The sequence below is a fragment of the Sander lucioperca genome, chromosome 11 (genome assembly GCF_008315115.2).
Source record: "Sander lucioperca isolate FBNREF2018 chromosome 11, SLUC_FBN_1.2, whole genome shotgun sequence".
In the NCBI taxonomy this organism is placed as follows: domain Eukaryota; kingdom Metazoa; phylum Chordata; class Actinopteri; order Perciformes; family Percidae; genus Sander; species Sander lucioperca.
In genome coordinates, this window is record NC_050183.1 from 26,989,860 (window position 1) to 27,013,215 (window position 23,356).

Genomic DNA, 23,356 nt, shown 5'->3' on the forward strand with positions numbered 1-23,356 from the left:
CATTCCATTGACTCCCATTCATTTTGGCATCACTTTGACAGCGAATAACTTTACATCTGAAGAGTTTAAAGACTCTATTTGTCCATTGTTTATTTCTAAAGAAACACGACAATGTATAAAAGGCTTCATTACCTTGTATCTCACGTTATGGCTCCGTAGCAGACGTTTTTGTAAAAAAATAGGCTAACGATTGTGTAATAACCACAGGACTTACTGTCTCATAGTAGACAAATTACCGCATAGTCAGGAGAAGCTCGCAGGCAGTTTCGTCTCACATTAGCTGTTTTAAGTTTAATTACAAATGTTAACTAGCATCTTAGTTAGCAATAATTAGCCTGTGTCCATGTTATCTCCTTACATATACCTACGCTCTCCGTCTCTGCAAGATTCGGAATGATTGAGATTTCTCTTGGCACAGCTACTGCTAAGACTTACTGCTTTCAGACAGGTTGCTCAGGTCACGTTTACGTCGTCAAGCTCAGTTTGAGGCTGCACAGCAGTCAGCCATCACCGGAAAAGTGACTTCACTGGTCTCCGTCGAAGTATATGGCGTAGCTATATCCATTCTTTTACTGTCTATATGTGAAAACTACAGGCCTAGTCTCAAATTATCTTTATTATTAACTGTATTTAATTGGAATTAAATACAGAAAAACAAATAAGGCTAATAAATTCTAATTTTCTATGTCATAACCTTATTTATGGCAGACGTTTACCTGGAGCAGGTTAGTTAATAAGGGCATCAGTAGTTATGATAACAAAAGCACACAGGAAATCCAGGCTCTCATTTCAATTTAGCTCACCAAGGATAGTCCTCCTTTGTGGGATACCCCTGGGGGCTGCAGAGGACAGTTTTCTTTCTGTTTCCTCGTCTATCAAACAATGCAGCGATCCTTTGTTCTCTGGAAATGTTGGAAACGTCATCCTGGACAAATGTTTTTTTCCCATCAGGATTACACACTTCACACACAGGATGGATATGATGATAATTTACTTTAGGAAACTAGCGCCCAGGCCCATAGACGTTATTTTTTTAAGTTTGTGTACCACATATGTACTTGTGGCTTGTTGAAAGCAGGGAACTATGACTCATCTGACCATATGAGTTATTCCACCACCACTCACTAGACCACTGCAGCTCACATGCAACACGGCCTGAGCTTTAAGTAACCATAGAATTCCTCTATTTTAATGGATCATATCAGTGTTTTTGCAACAAATACATTTTTAAAATGTTTTCCTTTCCTTCAAGACGTCCATGCATTTCAATGGAATGTGCAAATCAACTTGCAGAGACCTTAAACTTGTTTGGGGAAGGTAATTAGGCCTAATCACAGTAAAAGCATTCATTTTAAAATGTTGGCATGGGACATTCAGGTGCAGGTGGGAAAATTGTGAAAATGTGGAAAAGTCAAACATGGAAGCTGTGAAAAAAAATGCTGTTTGACAAAGCTCATGCATATTGGAGAACTCCCACCAGGACATGACTGAACCAATACGGGAGACCTTTTAAAACAGCTCAGACCATAGACTGTATATAAAGATTCAGATTCAAGGTTTAAACTCACAATATAATGTTTGACAAAACATGCACCAAATGAATGTATATCTTTGTTAATCACAAATAATTTAAGAAATAAAAGTGATGTGATAATCTATATGATGGTTTGCCTATTTATGCACATCTGTAGTATCTGCAGGTTGATTTTCATGCCATAATGAAATTAATAGAATGTTATTAATAAAAATGCACAAAAATCCAAGTATGTATCATGACGTAAATGATGCAAAAACACAAGAAGGTTCCTTTCATTTCTTTTGACGTACTGACATTTATTAACTGCCATACATTAGAATGTTTTACTTCTTCTTTTTTTTAGGGTTAGAAAAATATGAAGTTTGTCATAAAGGAATACAATGATAGACAGCATGTGTTAAATGTCAGCCCTCACATGACTAGAGTGAATTATATGTGCGGAGAAGGAGTCCCACACACACTGCTGCAACAGGAGAAGCACCATGTTGTTCAGGACTGTTTCTTACCTCTGAATAGGCATGCTTCTATGAGAAAAAAAACAAACAGTTTTTTTTAATGTTTTTAATGTGCGTGTATTCGACTTTGTTTAATAAATCAGTGATTAAGGACACAATATCAGACTCATTAACCAGCCATGGTCAATGACCCTGGTTTGTGTTTTTTTTAGCTGTCTTCTAACACTTACTGGCAATAATGGACACAGGTACATCTCGAAAGGAACAGGATCAGTGCAGGTTTGTATTTACTCTGATAGTGAGAACACTGAGTGAGAATGGATCCCACAATCAGGTTTGAAACCATGCACACATTCTTGGTCCTTATAGGGGCGGAGCGAGGGGGCGGCTTCTGAGGCTCCTGCCACGAATGCTTTTCCTCGAAAGCCCCAAATATTTTAGGGTTTTAAAATAACTTCAACTTTGAGTCATTTCCCCTCTGTCTCTCTGACTGAACCAGCACATCAATGGTGTAAAAGTTTGGTTACTGGGGAAATCGCCATTCATTCTGTGAACTAGGTTTCAAGATTAGTATGCTGTTTATGCCAAATAGCCTACCCTACCTACATTGTGTAACTTAAAAATAGTAACATCAGCCAATTTTGCCTCTTTTTAGGTGGCAGAAGTAGAAAACAGTCATCCTCAACATTTGTTGTGTTCTGGTTTCTGAACAATGAAGACAGTTAGATATAAAAACAGGATGTCGGCTCTACAAGATGATTCGTTTACTTGGCAACTGCCATGTTTTCCCAAATGATGTACAGATTTGTAGGCATGCTATTATCAAATGGCTTAAAAAGTAGTGCATATAGCTTTTGGAAATGGAGCATGCCTCGGGGCCCCCCTAGCCCCGAATGTTTACAATTTCTGGCTCTGCCCTGGTCCTTACATTTCATTATGAATGATCCATATTTGCTACGATCATAGGCGTAATATATGGGAGGGGGGTGGCGGGGTACAACACTTCCAATAATCAAAACTGCCCGTGGTAATGAAGTTAGATGAAGAATTTCAATTAGGGCTGGGCAATATATCAATATTATATCGATATCGTGATGTGAGACTAGATATCGTTTTAGATTTTGGATATTGTAATATCGTGATATGACATAAGTGTTTTTTCCTGGTTTTAAAAGCTGCATTACAGTAAAGTGATGTACTTCTCTGAACTTACCAGACTGTTCTAGCTGTTCTATTATTTGCCTTTTTCCCACTTAGACTTTACAGTATGTCCACATTACTGATGATTATTTATCTAAAATCTAAGTGTGAAGATATTTTGTTAAAGCACCAATTGTCAACCCTAGAATATCGCCACAATATCGATATCGAGGTATTTGGTCAAGAATATCGTGATATCTGATTTTCTCCGTATCGCCCAGCGCTAGTTTCAATGCTGTGGCAAGCAAATATTTGTTGTATAGGTTTGTGTGTAGGTTTGCATAATTCCTAAACAAACATCCCGAAAGTTACACACTTGGCTATGATAATAGAATTTGTTTAGCAAAAGTGTAGGGTGGAACATGAGTGAATAACATACATATACATACAGTATATAGGCCTATTGTTTTTTTTATGGAAAGGCAGAGATCCACACAGAACGAGAAACTCAGGACAGAGGTTCATAAAATATAGGCTATTTGAAAAATACAGTTATTAAATGAAGAAACAAGGATCATCATAAGTGAAAACATTTGAAGAGCAACTGGGGGCTTCAGGCAATGAGATAAACGCAGATGAAATGCATATTTCCAATATTTGGAGCACTATGAGAAATGAGGCCTCCTAAATGTAGGCCTGTGAAGGTCCCCCCTGCTCCACTCCCAGCAGAGCTCCACTTCAGCTTAAAGACAAACAGAGTTTATCGGTTCATATATAAGAGGGACTATAATTCTCTCCTGTGGAAGTAGCTTGGTCAAACAGAGGCAAGGTGACAGTGTTCAGATGTGCGACCGCCCTGCCCTCCATTCCCGTCACTGGAAACCCTTCCTCATAAAAAACACTTCCTCACACACCGCACGGCTCTACTGCTGCTGCTGCTGCTGCCAGATGAAAACCAAACAGTGCCCGGCCCACTGGCGAAATCAACTTCTCTCTTGCATATTTTCTGTACAGTAATCACTCCAAAACCGGATATGCTTCTTCTGCGGGGAGAAAAAGCAAAGCGTCCGAGGAGCATACAATGAGAGAGGCGCGGCGGCGGAGGCGCAGGATATACGGATTGAAGCGGAGGAACTGTTTCTGCTTTTGTTTTTCAGGACGACATACGGGCATCATGAGCGGAATGAAAGTTGATGAAGACGAGAGAACAGATGGTTAAGCTTTCAGTCCCCGCATCTACTGAGCAGCTCCTCACAGCGACTTCCTATCAGGTATGGAGAGGATCGATGTTTAACGCACAGACGCACTGGCGCACGCAGGGATGATTTACGTGTTGCATATAGTATTCCCCCTGGTGTCAGTTTCCTTTTGCTTCTGCTCGCTTTCTCTCTCACACACACACACACACACACACACACACACACACACACACACACACACACACACACACACACACACACACACACACTCTGATCCCTCTCCTGACACACACACACACACACACACACACACACACACACACACACACACATACTCTCTGATCCCTCTTCTGTCACACACACGCACACGCACACGCACACACACACACACACACACACACACACACACACACACACACACACACACACTGATCCCTCTCCTCTCCTGTAGACTGGCTGGAGGTGCAGCTGCTCCAGAGATGCCGCGCCCCCAGGGCATACTGCTCTGCCTGGGCATGCTGCTGATGACTGCAGGGGGGGTCATTGCTCTGTGCATGGACATACCCCCCTACCACTCTGCTGCAGTATTTGTCGGACTGTTCCTGGGCCTGGGGGGTGTGGCCATGATGGTCAGTGGACTCTGCATGGCAATGAAGAATCTCCAGGTGGCAGTGCCTGGACACCACCTCCTGCACCCCCGCACAGGCACGCGCTTCAGCCCACAGCAGGCCCTGGCTATACAAAGGTACACATGCACAAGAACAAGCACAAAGCCTGGAAGACAACTGAGGCTAATGGGAATGTCACTATATAGTCTGGCAGGTATTGGGTCATAAACTAAAGTGCTGGACAAAGTGAAATTGATGGATTAAGAGATCACCAAAGATAGGCGCATTACATCATAAGGGGGGTTGAATTGGTAATCCATCAAATAGTTGACGATATATTGATATATTGAAGATATTTTATTTAAAACCACAAAGGTCAACCTGATGGTGGCGCTAAAAGTAAAGTCAGGGTTTCACCAAAGTAAGTAGGAACTACCCTGTGGGAACTATGAATGTGTGTACCAAATGTAATGGCAATCCATCCATTTGTTATTTCTGTTTGGTCCAAAGGGGTGGTCCCAACCCGACCGCCTGATATTGCCATGCCGCTGGAAACCCCTGGCTGGCACAATAGACAATGAGCATAGAAAACCCCCTTTATTTTTATTATAGATAAACAAACCCTGCTGTCTTAAACACTGGAAGCAAAGAACATTCCAGGCTTCCCTTGTGGTATTGAAGATAAATAAACGCACATACAGACAAATACCAGAACACACCATCTAGGGAGCTGAGCTGACAAACGGTCTTGTTGTTGAACATATCTCTTGAACACATCACCACATACTAGTTATAGTGCAGTTTGGCAAAGAGCAGTGAATCGCATTAGGAACTTGAAAACAGACATGTGACACTGAGAAGTGGAAAGCAACACATTTCCTGATTATGGACTGATTATAAAAGTAGGTCATGATAAAAAACAGCAGACACACATGCATGTGGCTGACAGACTCCCCCTGGCATCATCTGAGGTAATCTACAATAGCCTGCGGAATTAAACAAGATGTGCTCTGCTCATTGTCCACCACAGAGCAAGAGAGACGCCAGGAGCACCATCCATCATGAAGGCTTTTTCTACCTCTAGACACTGACAAAACGCAGACTCAGTAGTTCTAAACCTGAACTATCTAATAAATGTGAGATGCAGACTGTGTGCAGTTAAATGTTTCTCATTAGATAATGATAAAATCATCACAGGGGAATAGTATGCAAACAACAGAGTGCATTTCTGAAGGAAATGTGTTGTGAATGCTGGGATCTGAAATATATTATATTATATATATTAGTGGAAAAGCTTTGAGTTAAGAAATAGCTGAAGGAGAACGAACTGTAGGACGAGTAAGGGTGCAATCACACCAAAACAGGCGTTTAGATAGATTATAAAGACAGTCGCGTTCTCGTATACAGGCGGCCGCTGTCTTGGGAGCTACGGTCTTTCTAAACTATCTTTTTAATAAACTGTCTGTACACTTAGAATTTTCTCAATGCTTCAGTTAACATTTAGGGACCCTCATTATGCTACCGTTGAAGTGTGGTGATATTTTGAGCCGTTTTAGTGGTATAAATAGCGATTTGTTTTTACTTTCCCTGTGCCCTGAATACTAGCGTTGTAAGCTAATCAGCGGTCCACGCTAGCTTGTTTCAAGCTCCAAACACATTCAATTAGCATGAAAACATGTCCCAGAGAGCGATCAAGTGGGTACACATCTTTTATTAACCCCTAGGTTCGTTTTGCCCCAGGAAGGAACTTGTTTTGGTGGAACATGTGTACGTTCAAAAGTTGTTTTAGTCATGCAACAGAAAACTCAGATTGGACAGATAGTCTAGCTAGCTGTCTGGCTTTACCCTGCAGAGATCTGAGGAGCAGTTAACCATAGTCCTCAGAAATCCACCGGAGTTTAGAATGCCAACACAAAAAGCAGAAGGTAACGGACATCTGGCCTGAAAGAGTGACATCTGGAGCAATGCCAGAAGTAGAACGTCGTGGATATAGACTATATAAAGTGCAATCACTAAAAGCAGTCGAAGTGTAAGATATAGTGAGGTTGCTGAAAGAAGTTGACTATCAAGTGAAGTGTAAAATAGTTGAAGTGTTAGATCGAATTTATTCAGTAAAAGGAGTTAACTATCAGTTCAAGTTTAAGCACTGAAAGGACTGGAGGTGTAAGATAAAGTGTGGTTGTGAAATGGAGATGACAGCCAGTCGAAGTGTTGCTGCTGAAAGTAGGTGAAGTGCAAGTGTGATCAGTGAAAGGAGTTGACTGTCTGCTGAAGTGTAAATTCTGAAGAGTGTTAGGTGAAATATAATTAGTGACACAGACAGGAAAGGAGTTGACTGCCAGTTGGAGTGTAAGCAGTGATAGAAGTTATAGTGTTAATGCAATGTAAACACTGAAAGGAGTTGAAGTATAAGCACTAAAAAAAAGTTTAGTACACTTCTCATTGCCTTTCTTATTCTCTCTCTCTCTCTCTTCAGGAGGTTGGACCGAATTCGTCGAGAGATGTCAGAGGACACCAGAGTGCCGGAGCCTGAACCCTCCCTCCCATCCACCCCTCCGCCCTGGACTATGGAGCCGCCTCCATCCTATGACACAGTGATGAAGAGCCAGGAGCACAGCGAGCCGGACATCTATGCTTTGTGTTAGTGCCTTTTATCTACGGTTCTCAGCGGGAACTTTGAATGAGCAGTGTTATGAGGTACTATGGATGAAGGGGCCTCTTCTGCGCCTTGAGGCAGCCACCCTGAACCCAAACACAAGTCAAGAAGCAGGAAGAGACTGCAGCTGGTTAAAGGCTTAATATTTGTACAGACAGAGCCCCAGTGTCACCTCTGTGTCTACTAAACATGTGTTGTGACTAATTGGGAAAGGAATTGAAATGATCACTCCAACTGCTCCGCTCTCTAAATGAAGGGCCTTTCTTGAAACCAGTATAATGTGACTTTCACAACCAAGTTAAGGGTTTCATGTCAACAATTAGGATATTTGATTGGCCTGCTTGAATTGTATGTGACCTACTACTGTGTCTGCCCAGCACTCTTCTCCAAACACGATAAGAACTTTTCTCACAGCTCCTCTTTGTATCTGCACTCTCTCCTGTCATAACTTTGCTCAAGGATCATTGACAGCAATTACAATGCAAAGTGTCTTAACCAGTGACGACAGAATGTCAACAGTTCAGCTTTGTGTCCTGTGTTTGCAGAATGTCCAGTATCAGTTCTATGTTGTGATGTTACTATAAACTTGCGTTAATGAACAGCTACTGAGCTCTTTGTGGGTGGGAGGCGCACTTAACAAATAATGGATTTTTTAAAGAGGGAAACCCCATGACAGAAAAGAGGAATGTCAACTTATTTAAAATCTTGTCCAAAACCAACCAAATCACTCAGCTTAATAGTGTTCAAAAGCTTAGTTGGGAGTCACCTTTTTGCCAGCCACTTGAGGCAAGGTGACCTATCAGGTACACACACACACACACACACACACACACACACACACACACACATGCAATTGTATACCTGACCAGGCTGTCTGCAGGCTGTAATAACCAGCAGAGTGGAACCCTAACCTAGCTTTCTCCACCCTCACCTTCAAGCTCTGACACAGAACAAGACCAAACCCTCTCTCACTTTACGACTTTTGGTGCTTGAGTTTCAAGTTTACACAAATAAGAGCTTCATTAGCCAGCAGTGGTTGTAGCGATGGTTGAGGGGAAACCATATCGATACGGGCTGATAGCGGCGGGGCTGTGTGTGTCGGCAGTAGGCCTCTTCATCATGACTCAGGAGCAACCGCACATCTATGTTGCAATGTGCACTCTGGGCATCACCATGGTGTGTATCGGGACAGCATGGAGCCTCTGCCAGTGCTATCCCAAGGTAGATACAGACTGTGTGTGTGTTTTGGAGGAAAAAACACGGGAAATAACTTGTGATTGCTGTCACTTCGAAATTGATTTGGTAATGGAGAGTGTCTGTTTGTTAGGTCATTTTGGCTGATGAGATTCAGGAGAAATGTCTTCAGGATGTGGTGTGTACTGCAGCTGGAGCAAGGTACTGTCTCTCTCACACACACACACACACACACACACAGTCCTAATATTGTATTGTATAGTGTTCATTCAGGCCTTAATGATTGTCTGTGGTTGGTCTGTGTATCAGGATGCTAAGCGACCATCATCTAGTGGGCGAACATGGCGACAGCAGCAATGTAATGTGTCTGTGGGGGGGAAAAGATCTGCACTAATGTGTAGATACTAATTTTATTATCTTAACAGGAAAATGAATGGTGATGTAATGGAGTAGCTATGGCAGCAGAGGAGGGAATAACAGAAGAGTGGTGAGGACAGGAAATGTGCAATAGAGGAAAAAGGAGACATGGTGGCTTGAAGGTTGTGACTAAAAAGGGAAGATTAGTTGAAAACATATGAGTAATACTCCCCCCCCCCTTAATGTTCCCCAGCAGCCAGATAAAGACATCCATGCTCAGCAAACCCTCCCTCAGAGAAAAAATATATATATATATATATATATATATATATATATATAATTTTTTTAAGTAAGAAAATGAGGACAAAACACTAGAACCAGACTTCTATTTCTGTCTCTCCTGCTCCTCCCCCCTTTTGATTTAATTTTAGGCTTGCTGAGGCTCTGCCAGGTTTCTGTGGCCAAAAGTCAAGTAGCAGCAGACTTCTTCCCGAAGCCCTAAAGAGCCATAGCTGTCCTGCATTGCACCTGGTCTGAGGGAGGGACAGCTTCAACAGAGGACTCCTCAAAAAACACTCTGCACGCAGGACAGTGAAGAGATCCTCTGGTGCATTTGTATGACCTTTAACTTTTGAATACATTTTGTGTGTTTGTTTTGTGTTTTTACAGCTAATAAAAGTTACTGGTTATGTATCAACTGTATAACTTGATGTCAGCGTGAAGTTCTTAAAGTTGAATGTGTATTGCATGTGTATTCCAGAAGGTGGCACTATTTACTATATCACAGAGAGAGACACTGTGTTTAGTACACTTGGGGGACAGTGAGTGACACTGCATTGACCTACATTAATTCCATGAAGACTACATTTTTGTCCCAATAAAGTAATTAAATGGATCCTCCACCAAATTGGTGTCAAGCTCTCTTAAAATTGGTGGGGGTCTTGCGAGAGACAGTGGTCAAAATCAGTGCTAACTTTTAATCTCTAGTATGAAGCATCGGTCCCAAAATGCTGGATCCTACAATTCCTATAATTCAACTCAATAGTGTCTTTCATTACACCCTCAACACATTTTTCATGAAAACTTTTTATTGTGATAATATGCCGTTTTTGTGTTTATTAGCTTCTTTTCAACATTTTTCACTCCGGTTGGAGTTACATAACTGGAATTCACTGGATGCACTATATTAACTTAATTCTCCTACAGTGAAACTGTTGCAGTCAGGACTTCTGCATCCTGCTGCTGCTGGAATGCCAGATGTGCACCGTAGTGTTCACATATTTGGACTCAAAGTTCAATTAAGTTAAACTTTTGCTGCAGAAAATCATAGTGTGTGCCGCTATGGCTAACCCAGCTGCTCTCTCCATTGGAAATAATGTCCTTGCTCTATGCAGTATCAAATTTGCGAAACCCATGTTAGCTCAATCCATGATAACTCTGATGACATCATCAGGGTTATTTTCTCAGTCAAAGCCCCTAAAGAGCTACAAGACATTCTGTAACTGTTTAGATAGGCTGAGTAGTAAGCTACTGTATATGGATACTAGTTTGAAGTGAGACAGAGAGATACAAAGAGAAGGTTTTATAGAGATGTAGGAGTTTTGGCATCTTAGCACAAACTTTAAACAGAAGTGCATTGCAAAGGCATGTAGGTACAAGTAGGCTACATTAAAAAAATAATAATAAATGAGAGACTGAGCTCACCATGGTCAGCCTCTATGCACACAATCACGCAAAAACATGAGTTCATAAACAAGTACTTGCACTTGCATGCATAACTCACATAGTTCATATTATTACAGTGTGGTTCAGGGGGTGCATGAAACATGACTCCTCCACAGTAAGAGGTGTTTTTAACGGAGGGAAATCATTCGATACAAAAGCGGTGGCGTGAGCCCCGGAGACGTCAGCAGTCCCCGCCTTAAATTATAAGAATCAATTGTTCGATTTTTTTTTTTTTTTTCTTCCCCAAATCAGAATAGATGGTTGGAGGTGTTATGTGACTGCGAGGACGCGCGGCTGTCGGATGCACCAAAACATCTGGAGAACTCCGACTGGAATCATAACTCTCATTAGTGGATTTGTGTAATTTAATAGTCATCCTGATAATTTGACTGGAAACAATCCGAGCGGTTTTGAAGAATGCATCTCACCTCAGCTTGGGTTGGCTTGGCGCTGTGCTGTTTGTGCGCGTCTTTGGCCGCGAGCGCGCAGGACTACCCCGAGGACGACGAGATGATCCTGGATCTGATCCGCGAGGACGGGACTCAACCTGAAACCGGAGCCGAGCCCGCTGCTGAGTTTCTTAAGTGCAACAAGGTAATAATCAGTGTCAGGGGCTTTGAAGTACATCTTCTCCAGACTGCCAACAGCATACAGCCTCTGAGGTTACCTGACAAGTTTGAAGCCCTTATCTCATTATTATGCAGAAATATATTTTATTTTAAGATATAGGCTACTATACGTATTTATCTCGATGCTTTTCAGCCTTTTATGGTATTGGGTCAAATAATCCACGAGGCAATATTTGCTGATTGGTTGACCCAGCTAAAGCGAAGAAAATAAATGTGATTTACTATCTATAACAAAGTATTGAGTTTGAGTTGACATTAAAAAAATAACTTTTTGTAAGCATGCCTCGTTCCTCCTGTACGTGCATTGGAACAGAGCACCTGTCCTCTTATGTTCCCTGCGCTGTGCTCCAGGCAGCGTGGCGCATGCCCGGTCAGTACCTGGTCGTGCTGCGTCAGGGGACTCACGACTCTCACGTGCAAAGGACCATCAGGAGACTGAGAGCCAAAGCAGCCAGGAGAGGTTACCTGTTGGAGATCCTGCAGACATACTCTGGAGCTCTGCATGGCTTCCTGGTCAAGATGAGCAGTGACGTCCTTCACCTGGTAACTGCTTCATCTGTGCGCATGCTGCTGCTGTGCTTAACAGCAAACTAACAAACTAACATGGTGGTGGTGAATAAAAGCAGTGGTGTAGTCTAATGTATTGTAGTGGGTATACTGTACTGTATATATACTGTATATTGGCCAGAATCTGCCTTTGGGGGAGGGGGGTGGGGGAGTCTATTAACTTATATTATCATTAGTGTATTTCTTTGTCTCTTTCTAAAATACACAGTTGGCTTTAAAAGTATTTAAAATATTCATCCCTTTGGAAGTTGTATTGTTTTACCTCTTTGAATCACAGTGGATGTAATGAGGCTTATTTGACATTAATCAACAACAATGTCAATGCGAATCAAACACACTAAATTGAGTATAAATAGAAATGTAAAAAATTGCATTACTTATACTGTTATTATATATTCTATCATATTCTATTTAAATACATGACAAGTAAAACAAGAAACACAGAAAGTACTTTTTTTTTTTTAAATCTAAATTTTAAAAGATCAGTTATGAGGATCTATGAGGTAGTTGATGATGTCTTGCGTCATTCAACTGTAGGACATTTTTGGACAACCTGAAATACATGTCAGTATAGGACCAAGCTTTATCAGAACATACAGTTGCATGTAATCTGGATAACAGTAGATGTCTATATTATGTCTGCGGGTTATATGCCTCAAGGGTAGCATGTAGATGAAGAATAATAGGGGACCCAGGATAGACCCTGGGGGACCCCTCAAAAAATAGGGTCACGAGAGGAAGAGGCATCTTCAACCACAAAAGAGAAGAACCTTCTGGACAGAATCAAACCAATTTGAGTCACATTACTGATGCCAATGTAGCTTTTCAGATGGTTGATTAATACATCATGGTCCACAGTCAGTATTATGAATAAAATGTTCATTAGACCATAGAACCTTCCTCCACTTTGATCCCTGTCCTAGTTACATCCATTGTGATTGAAATGAAAAAAATAAAAACATAAAAAAGTTCAAGTAGTGCATGGGCAGCTTCATCCTCATCAACTTCTTGTGCAGACTTACTTTTTGCTTTAGAACCACAACTGAAATTTGATCATGTTCCTGCCAGGCGGTGAAGCTCCCTCAGGTCCACTACATAGAGGAGGACTCATCCGTCTTTGCTCAGAGTGCCCCCTGGAACCTCCAGAGGTTACTGCAGCCTCATGGTGGGACCTCTGAAAACGGAACATACAGGCCACCCAGTGAGTCAGCCACTGTGTCCATCTTTTACACACAAACACACACACACACACACACACACACACACACACACACACACACACCTGAAGTAATCACAGCTCAAATCCACACACCTTCTGCCTTCTGCAGACGATGGAGGGATGGCGGAGGTGTATCTGATGGATGGCAGTGTTCAGAGTTCTCACAGAGAGGTTGAAGGACGAGTGCACATCACAGACTTCAACAACGTCCCTGACGAGGATGGAGTCAGAGTTCACAGACAGGTTAGACACACCAAAGAAATACTTGCATTGGGTGTCATTGCAGCTTAATAAAAAAAGCTTTCGGGTTCACTTGTATGTCCCACCCTCTCTCCTACAGGCCAGTCAGTGTGACAGTCACGGTACACACATGGCGGGGGTTGTGAGTGGGTCAGATTCTGGTGTTGCTCGAGGCGCCGGTGTTAACCTGGTCCGTGTGCTCAACTGTCAGGGCAAAGGGACCGTGTCAGGAGCTCTGGCAGGTAGGACTCTCACTGATCTGTTGTACTATGGAGATTATGTGTTATCATGACCAATGCCACCCAACATTGTCCACTGCAGTAGTGGACTGTCTGAGGGGCAGGGGCGGAAAAAAAATCAAAAAGGCACCAGCTGCATGTGGTGCGCAGAAGGTTTTCTAGCATGTAGGACAGTTTATACGGCCCAACATCACGTTTTCTCCACTAACCATAGAGCTGTGTTTCTTAAACCTTTTTCAATAATGTACCATCTTTGAAATATTTTTTTAGCCAGGGTAGCCAAGTACCCCCTGACCAACAACCTTGTAACTGAAAAACACTTAAGGTGCAGTAGGTAAGACTTATAAAACTAACTTTCTGTCATATTTGCTAAAACTGAACCTATGTTCGAGTAGAACTAAGTGAAGCAGGTAATTAAAAAGAAAACCTGACTCCTCTGGCACCACCTACAGCCTGTAGTGAGATTTGCAGAAATCCACCGCTCCCTGTTCAGATGTACCAATCAGGGTCAGGGGGGGGGGGTGTCTAACTGCGTGTCAATCACTGCTCATGCACACACATTCATTCTCCCTTGTGGGAGGAGGGGCTTAGGACACCGTTTTGGGCTTTAACAGAAAGGGGGGAGGGACTGAGAAGTTGTTGATGTTCAAACTTTGGCTAAGTCCTGGATCTTCACAATCCTACTTACAGCACCTTTAAATGCTATTGCAAATGTTTAGAATCAATCACCAAAGTCATCCATTATTGTAGTATAATTATGTATAATATAATTATGTTTTTTTTTTTTTTTTAATTACCTATACAATAATATCTCACATACCCCCTGCAGTAATCCATGTTACCCCTAGAGGTATGTGTACCTCAATTTGAGAAACACTGCTGCAGTGGTTGCCCCCTGGCCCTTCTCCTGGTTAAGCCCAGCAGCATCTTTGCATGTTTTAAAAGCCTGCTAGATCACTCTTAACCCATTCACAATAGTCATTTTGCACAATAAGCAGGTGTGGAAATGGAGCTGCTGTTGCATACAATTTGCAAAGGAAAAAGGAAAGGCCACTACTTCTGCTGCAGAGAGGGTTTACATTTTTCTTGAAACTAAGTGTATTGTCTTTTCTGAACATCCCTCTCCTGTCCTGCCCAGGTATGGAGTATATCCGAGCAACTTTACTTGTCCGTCCAGTGGATGCTGTGGTTGTTTTGCTGCCTTTCATTGGTGGTTTCAGCCGTTCATTAAACGCAGCCTGTCGGGACTTGGTGGCAAACGGAGCTGTTGTCATCGCTGCTGCGGGGAACTACAGAGACGACGCCTGCCTTTACTCACCTGCTTCAGAGCCTGAGGTTACATAACACTTTATCTAAAGAGCCTGATGGATGCATTCACAAACAACCCTTACCTCAACGTCTTGTGTGTGTGTCTAGGTCATCACAGTAGGGGCAGTTAACTCAGTGGACCAGCTCATGTCACAGGGAGCGGGTGGCACCAACTTTGGCCGCTGCGTTGATCTGTTTGCACCCGGCGATGACATCGTTAGCGCCAGTAGTGACTGCAGCACCTGTTTTACCTCCCGGAGTGGAACCTCCCAGGCTGCTGCGCATGCTGCTGGTATGCGCACACACCTAAAATGAAGACAAAACACGAGCTAAACTGAAAAATAAAGTGATCTGTGTGTAGATGCAGTGCAAGTGCTTTATATTTTGGTTTGTGCGTGTGTAGGTGTAGCAGCAGTGATCCTTTCGTCCAATCAGAACGTGTCGCCGGTGCACGTCCTGCACACGCTGCTGCATTATTCCATCAGCAACACAATCGACTTACTCTCTCTGTCTGACACACATCGTCTCAGTACTCCAAACCTGGTAGCAGCCATGCCTCCTGCCAACAGCACAAGTTAGTGACGCACATGACTAGATTTTACTCACTCACTCACACACACAGACAAACAAACACAGACAGACACACACACACGAGTAGTTCACACTGTGTGCCTGTTTGGGTGTGCAGATGGCGAGCTTCTGTGTCGGTCAGTGTGGTCAGAGAGGTCAGGGGTCACGAGTACTGCCAAGGCTATGAGTCACTGTCGCCTGGGGGAGGAGATGATGAGCTGCAGCAGCTACACTCCTGACGGTGTTCACGCGGGAGAAACCATCACTGTGAGTTTAAACTGCCCTCTCATCACCAAAAAACACTTCAATCTAAGGGCCTACTGTTTAAAAACCCTTCCCTCTGTGTTTCCAGGTGAACAGCGGGCAGATGGAGTGCGTTGCCTATAACGCTCGGGGGGGTAAAGGTGTGTATGCTGTGGCGCGTTGCTGTGTGAATGGTGCTCTGCAGTGCCAGGTCCATGCTAGTCCTGAGCCTGGCCGAGATGCTGAGTGTGTCAGCCCGGAGCGCCACCTGACCGGTAAGTCACAGCTACAATCTGCTGTTCTGGTGTGTGGAGTTGAAAGCATTATTTTGACGTTTTGGGAAATACACTTTTTCGCTCTCTTGCCAAAAGTTAAATGAGACGATCAATACCACTTTCATGTCTGTCCATTAAATGTGAAGTTAAATCCAGCAGATGGTTAGGGACTGTGAGACAATGATTGAGGTGGGGAGAGCAGGCAGAAGTTTATGTTACACTTAAAAAAAAAAAAAGCAAGATCCTCCCTGGGGTTATTAATACTTTTTTTTCATCTTTTTTTTAACTTTAACCTGATTTGTAGCTTAAAATGTGAATAAAACAATTTTTTTTCTGTTTTAGGAGTGGAATGAGCTATCCGCCCCCCAAAAAATCAGACTACTTTCTTTTCAGAGAGAAAAATACATAGTCCTCTTTTCTGACCCTACCTCTCCCACTTATCATTTCCAAACAGTCCCTTAGCTTAGCATAACGACTGGAAACAAACAAACCTGTGTCATTATCACACTCCAATTAATTCATTAATTGGTGATGCTGGTACCTTTGGAGAGAGCCAGGCTAGCGGTTTACCCCCGTTTACAGTCTTTACGCTAAGCTAACTGTCTCCTGTGTCCAGCTAAATATTTAATGGAGAAATATAAAAGTGCTATCAATCTTCGGTTACACTGTACTTGAAGGTATCTACATAAGAGTGACATGACACTGTCATGAACGTGTCATAACCATTATAAACAAGTCATAAATGTTTATGACATAACGCTTCTGTCATTAAGTGTCAGTCGGTTTTTGTCATGACAAGTTAGGGTTAGGGTTAGAGTTAGGGTTCATGTGTTCATGACAGTGTCATGTCACTCTTATGTAGATACCTTCAAGTAAAGTGTTACCCAATCTTCTCATCTAATTCTTAGCAAGAAAGCGACTAAACGTTTATTTATTTATTTTTTAAACATCGACCTATTCTTTTAAAAGAGATACCTGCTGACCTTGTAAGTCAGATGCTGTACTGTATATGAAGTATGCTTTCAACCGAGTACAAGCTCCTGATGTGGCTGCATTTAGAATACCTTGGTCAATTATGCCAGTTACCATGGCAATCACCCTGAAAGGAGAATGTACTCCCCGCCAACATAAATACCAGCTAGGTGTTGCAGTATAAAACACAGGGTTGTCAAACGTCGTTATAACATTTGATTGGTTTCTTAGTTTACATTCATTGCCTTAGTGATGAATCCTGTGTGGTGAATGTGTCTGTGTTTGCTCTGAGAATCACTGATGGACAATACTGTCAAAGTTTTGGCTGTTTGAGCTCATTTAAAGGTGCTCTAAGTGATGATGGGTGACGTCATTTCTTGTTGATGTTCGAAGTATTGTCAAACAAAACGAGGCTAGCTCGCCCCTCCCTCCTCCTCATCCCGTCCCCTCCCCCTCCCTCCCGGGCACTAAACCCCCAACCCCCACCCCCAAATCCTTCTTGTCGGTTATTGGCTGGAACACTGTTTGGTATGTTTGGTGGTGCAGGTTGGCGCAGTTAGTTTTTGTTGGCGTTTGTAGAGCCTGGGCTGTCTACAAAAAAATTTACTAGCTAGGGCTGCTTGATTATGGAAAAAATATAATCACGAATATTTCGGTCAATATTGAAATCACAATCATTTAAAGGTCCAATGTGTAGGAATTTCTCCCATCTAGCGTTGAGATCATGTATCGCAATCAACTCTCTCGCACCACGCAGTTCAAAGTGCGTATTACAGCTACGGTAGCCTTCACCCTTCAAAAAGCCGGTCTCCTGCTCTTTTCAATATCATTTTTCTTTTTCTGGGCGAAGAAGAAGACTCCTGTTCCTGAAATTTGGATTTTGAATACATGTGGTCCTCCATGTTTCCTTCTTCAAACTTGCCGGGGCCGGGAAGCTACGATACCCATTAGCAGCATTAACAGCACCTGTGAGTTCATCATGTGACCGCGAAAACACGAAAGGCGGAGCAATATGTCCTGTATGTCCCTTACAGGCTAACGTATTTCAAGATGGAGCATGAATATGGAGCATCTACCCCGGTTCATGCAAATGCAAATGTAAAATTTCAAGCCAAAAGGAATACTTGGAATTGATGGTGGTTGTAAATATTCATGAAAAAGAACTAAAATGTTACACACTGGACCTTTAACATGATTATACTCGTTGACTTTTGGAAAGATGTTGCAATTATTGAACTTAAAAAACAGTGGAAAAAGTTAAATAAATCAACAGTAAAAACACACAACTGTGAAATTTGCCTTAATACTTTTTTTTCATTCAGAACACAAGAGAAAATTAAAGCTGCAAGCAGCGATGACGGGCCCTCGCCCCTTGCCCCGGGGGTTACCGGCAGACGCAATATCACATGTAGACCACACATTCTAAGTTTCATGTAAATTGGAATACTTTTAGACAAACGATAGGTTCCTTCGCACTTGTTTTTTTTTTTTTCTGGTCCATCTGGTTTTATTTTCTATAAAAAACATCAAACCCTGTTGTCCACAGTCAATCTATGAACATCATTTTTTTTTCGAAAAACTGGGCTATTAGAATATTTGTGCTGCAGTGAGGTAACTTGAATGTTAAAAAGGTTGTAGGCCCATAAAGACAAATAAATAAATAGAACGGAACATGAATCTCACAGATATATATTGATATCACACACACAGCAATGCCACACAAACATTTGTGTTGTCTAAAACAGTTCTATATATTTGGAGTCATCCAGTGCAAAAATAAACATATTGAACATTATAACTCATGTAAAGGACAAACTATTTACATTTCTTACATACAATGTATCAATCTTGGATGTAACAGTATGGATTAATGGCACAAAGACCCCAAAAAACTCTGGACTTCTAGGCTGGATACAAAACCTTCTGTAAGGGCTAGGAAGACAACAAAGACATCAGCAGAACACGGCGACTGTTCGCTTTTAGCTCCAAAAGACTGAGTTTCTACTAGTTATAATTATAAAGTTATTAAGTTATGAATCAGAAGTGACGTTTGGCGTCGTATATGACCTATATACTCAACCTCAGAAGAGGTAAAATGGCCCAAACTGGTCTACGTTGACTATAGCACCCCCTATTGGCCGATCTTTACTAAATTTGGTAGAGAGTCTCAGAGCGGCATGCCGAACAAGCATCACAAGTTTCGTGTTGATAGCCTTTACTTTGGCAGAGATATTGCAATTGCAAATTTCCCATTTAAATGCACTGAAATGAGTTATTGGCCAAAACAAATAAACGTTGATTATAGCGCCCCCTAATGACCGATCTTTGGCAGATTTGGTACAGAACATTGTAGTGAGATGTTGAACAATGATTTCAAGTACTTTGCTGATAACATTTAATTTGGCCGAGATATGATATGATATGTGTGTGGTAGCTAGCTACGAAAATTAGTTTGTTCGTCAAATGCGCATACTTTAACGTAGCAATAGTCTTTTGATAACTTTTGGTCAAGTCCATCTGGACATGCTATTTACCAGGTTTCGTGCAGATTGGTCACATGGCCTAGGACGAGTTCGAAAAAGTTGGTTTTGCCCATTGCGCGATATTGCGAAAAGACTTCTTAGTGGAAATGGGTGCGGCCTATATCATGTGATTCAGCTTAATTCAAGGAACACGTGGCTGTAAGGCTTTCTAATGTGCGATGTGTAACGTGGGAGTTATAGGCAAAAACACGTTTGACGTCATTATAGCACCACCTAGTGGTCCACATGTGTATTTTTTGGTAGGCGAGGTCCAAGACCCATTGTACATGTACCCTGTAAATTTAAAGCTGTTCACATTAGTGTAAGTGGTGAATCCAAATGTGGGTCCCATAGGCCACGCCCACTTTGATCAATCAGTATCCCACTGTGGGGTTGGCCTCAGAAGTGGCCCTAGATGGTACCCATCAAATTTTGTAAAAATCGGATGAGCCGTTCATGAGGTATAAACATTATGTACTTGTAGCGCCCCCTAGTGGCTCATTTTTGTAGAATGTGTGGGGCACCTCCAGAGGGTCATGGCAAACAAGAATCTTACGTTTTGCGTTGATAGCATTCATTTTGGTCGAGATATGGCAAAGTAGGTGTTTTCATACTTAGCTACACAAATTTGTTTGTGCGTAATATGCGCAATTTTTATCCTATAAAAATTCTTTGGATAACTTTTTGTCAGGTCGGTCGGGAGATGCTACGTGCCAAGTTTCGTGCAGATCGGTCGCACGGTCTAGGAGGAGTTTGGAAAAGTAGGTTTTCAATAAATCGCGATTTTTCACACATAAAAGTGTAGGCGGAAATGGGCGTGGCCTATATCACCAGATTCAGCTGGATCCAGGGAACGTGAAAATATATGGTTTTTGAATGTGCGATGTACGGTTTGGGAGTTTTTTCTGCAATAGCGCCACTTAGTGGTGGATATGAGTTATTTTTTGAATCTTTGCAATTTTCACCAGTTGTGACATGTGTGCAAATTTTTGTGAGTTTTCGTGCATTCCAACCCCCTCAAAAATGCGATGAGGAATTGGTAAAAATAATAATAATCTGATCAAAAACAATAGGTCCTTGCAGTTTCACTGCTCGGGAGTTTACTTGCAAAATGTAATGAGCTAAATAATTGTTTTTCTCGATTATTCTGTTTTTGTGATCATTGGGAGCCGAAATCATAATCACGATTAAATTTCGATTAATTGCGCAGCCCAGGTTGTAGCCTAAAAAACGTGCAACATTGCTTAGAGCACCTTTAAGCATGTAGCTCGTGTCTCTCTAGGCTGTACATCTCGGTCCACTGCTGAGATCTTGTCTGACTCGCGCCCCCATCACGGGGTTCGGAAGCGTTGTGTTGTAAAAGACGGGGTGTCATCTCATGCTGTGTGCTGCCATGCTCCATCTCTGGAGTGCCACCTGTTGGAAAATACATCAGCTGATAAAGATCAGGTAAACATTTTCAACAGATAGAAATATCTTTGATGATCACATCCTAAACTTGCTCAGACCTTTTACCTGTGTGGCTGCTGTTGTGTTGCAGCTCGAGGTGTCCTGTCCCTCTGGCTGGACTCTGACAGACTGTAGCGCCATCTCTCAGGGCTCTGTCATCTCATGGTCTGTTGCTAAAGGCAACAGTTGCCATGTCCGCAGTGCCACAGGAGCCGATGGGGCAGCTGGAATCGCTGTCTGCTGTCGCGTCCGACCGCCACCAGACCAGCCCGCTACAACTCCTCAGTAATCGGGTCTCACACCACTTTGATGTCCAACACCTTAAAAACAGCTTTGATTTTTTTTCTCTAATGCAGATGTCTCTAATGTTGTCATCTTTGTCTGTAATCAGTGACTGTACGCACTTCTGTAACGCCGTTTGTGTGTTTCAGTTTTAGGATTAGATCAAAATATGGTCCAGCACACATTTGTATTAATGCCTCAGACTTATGTTGCCTCATCTAGTAGACTTCTGTCTTGTTACCTATTTTTAAACCATATAGTTTGTAAAATGTAACCAAATATTTTTGTACCTTTTAAAAAAGCAATTATGATAAATAGAGCCCTAACGTACATCATTTGTGTTTAAAAAAAGGTAAAGAACGAGGCCTATTTTGTTTTTTAACTTCAGGCAGTCCCGTGGAATGTGTAAATTACTTAATGAAGTAAATGTAATACACAGTTCCTAACCAAAGGGTATCCAAATAATCAGCCTTTTTGACAGCAGACATTAACATCTCGAGGATTTTCATTTAGATAAATGCCTGTTAAGTCACTATCTATCGGCGAATGAGATAACCCAATGGCGACTGATCCTATGGCCCGCTGATGAAAGTTGCATTTGCAGTATTACGAACTGGGCGTCTGTGGCGACATTCCCGGGAAAAAATCACAAGCGGCGCACAGTGACGCGTTTTCCATCACCCAGCAGGATCTGGTCCGGCAGAGAGGCTAGGCGGGGCTAATGCAACAGACTCGCCCTTTTACTCACTTGTGTGTGGTGTGTCACTACCCGATCTGTACTAGAAACCCAATTTGATCAGGTCCAATCCCGACCAATGGGCTATCCTGACCCTAGTCTATATCTACAACGTTTTATTTACGGTATTGTTCCGGTGCTGCCAAGTTCCGCCGGATGTCCCTCACCATCCTCTTTCTTTGTGTTGGCGTTCTAAACTCTGGTGGATTTCTGAGGACTATGGTTAACTGCTCCTCAGATCTCTGCAGGGTAAATCCAGACAGCTAACTAGACTATCTGTCCAATCTGAGTTTTCTGTTGCACAACTAAAAACTGGACTAGCCAGACCTTCCTCCGCAGCGCTGTGGAGGAAGGTCTGGCAATGTGAGACTATCCTGACCCTAACCATTCGAGGTCAATGCTTAACCTCAACCATCTTTGCACGTGTAGAAAAAAAATCTGGTTCCGGTACGGATCGAGCAGTACCGCTTTTTTCCGGTCCTGTTTCCAAGTGACTGACGGCGCCACTGTTTGGATTTCTGGAACTGGGAAAACGGAGATCTTCGAGATTTTAACTTTAACAACAGCTCCGTTATATTCAAGAATCCCACTAAGCCATGACGGTGAGAAAATACTGTATGTACAATACCAGGACCCTGAAACTGAAGCAACTAAATGGAATTCAGTCATAATTAATTTTATTTTTTACACGTCATTTTCCTATTATCATGTCAGAATTTGTGTAAAAGGTAGTTGACACACAGGACAGTCAGCGGTTCAGTCAAATCACAGCTTAAACACCCATCAGACCACACACGTTTTTATGAGTGTGGCAGAGGAGAGTGTTTTCAGGTCTGACTGTAGGTGAAGAACCAGGCAGCAGCACCGCTGTGATAATCAGCCTGATCTGCAGCTTGATTAATAAGCCAGCTATCTTCTGTTCACTTTGTTTTTGCATTTAGTCTGGAACAGTGGCTGACACAAAACAGGTTAAATAGCTGACTTTATGACACTTTATGCTTGAATAAAACACATCTGTCTGTCCTGAGCATTGAACTGCATTTATGTGACAGTATATAAAATAAAAAAATGGAGTGAAAAACAGAATGCCATTTAAACCAAAGACACTCATAGGACTTTAATCCTTATTGATGCTACGGATTCAAACAGATAGCCTTCAGCCTGGAGAGCACCACACTGCCAGCTGCGGTGCATTGATGAGTGGACTGAAGTTTGACTGGCACAGGAAATCTGA

At 42.3% G+C, this 23,356-nt stretch overlaps 3 protein-coding genes across 3 annotated transcripts; all 3 read left to right on the top strand.

The window, feature by feature from the left end:
• The first annotated feature begins 4,011 nt into the window (after nucleotides 1–4,011).
• On the top strand, nucleotides 4,012–8,196 carry si:dkeyp-51f12.3 (uncharacterized protein LOC107988041 homolog). Its single transcript, XM_036007617.1, has 3 exons — nucleotides 4,012–4,403; nucleotides 4,783–5,076; nucleotides 7,416–8,196. Exons 2-3 carry the CDS (start codon nucleotides 4,811–4,813, stop codon nucleotides 7,582–7,584), a joined length of 435 nt encoding a protein of 144 aa, XP_035863510.1. The 5' UTR covers nucleotides 4,012–4,403; nucleotides 4,783–4,810; the 3' UTR covers nucleotides 7,585–8,196.
• Nucleotides 8,197–8,321: 125 nt separating this feature from the next.
• Nucleotides 8,322–9,851, top strand: bsnd (barttin CLCNK type accessory subunit beta). The gene is made up of 3 exons (XM_031311938.2): nucleotides 8,322–8,816; nucleotides 8,923–8,990; nucleotides 9,578–9,851. The coding sequence occupies exons 1-3, from the start codon at nucleotides 8,640–8,642 to the stop codon at nucleotides 9,681–9,683; spliced, it is 351 nt and encodes a 116-aa protein (XP_031167798.1). The 5' UTR covers nucleotides 8,322–8,639; the 3' UTR covers nucleotides 9,684–9,851.
• A 1,184-nt stretch (nucleotides 9,852–11,035) lies between these two features.
• Nucleotides 11,036–21,837, top strand: pcsk9 (proprotein convertase subtilisin/kexin type 9). The gene is made up of 12 exons (XM_031311549.2): nucleotides 11,036–11,465; nucleotides 11,852–12,043; nucleotides 13,136–13,268; nucleotides 13,396–13,529; nucleotides 13,627–13,768; nucleotides 14,904–15,100; nucleotides 15,182–15,365; nucleotides 15,477–15,647; nucleotides 15,762–15,910; nucleotides 15,996–16,161; nucleotides 20,938–21,104; nucleotides 21,196–21,837. Exons 1-12 carry the CDS (start codon nucleotides 11,289–11,291, stop codon nucleotides 21,391–21,393), a joined length of 2,010 nt encoding a protein of 669 aa, XP_031167409.1. The 5' UTR covers nucleotides 11,036–11,288; the 3' UTR covers nucleotides 21,394–21,837.
• The last annotated feature ends 1,519 nt before the right edge of the window (nucleotides 21,838–23,356 follow it).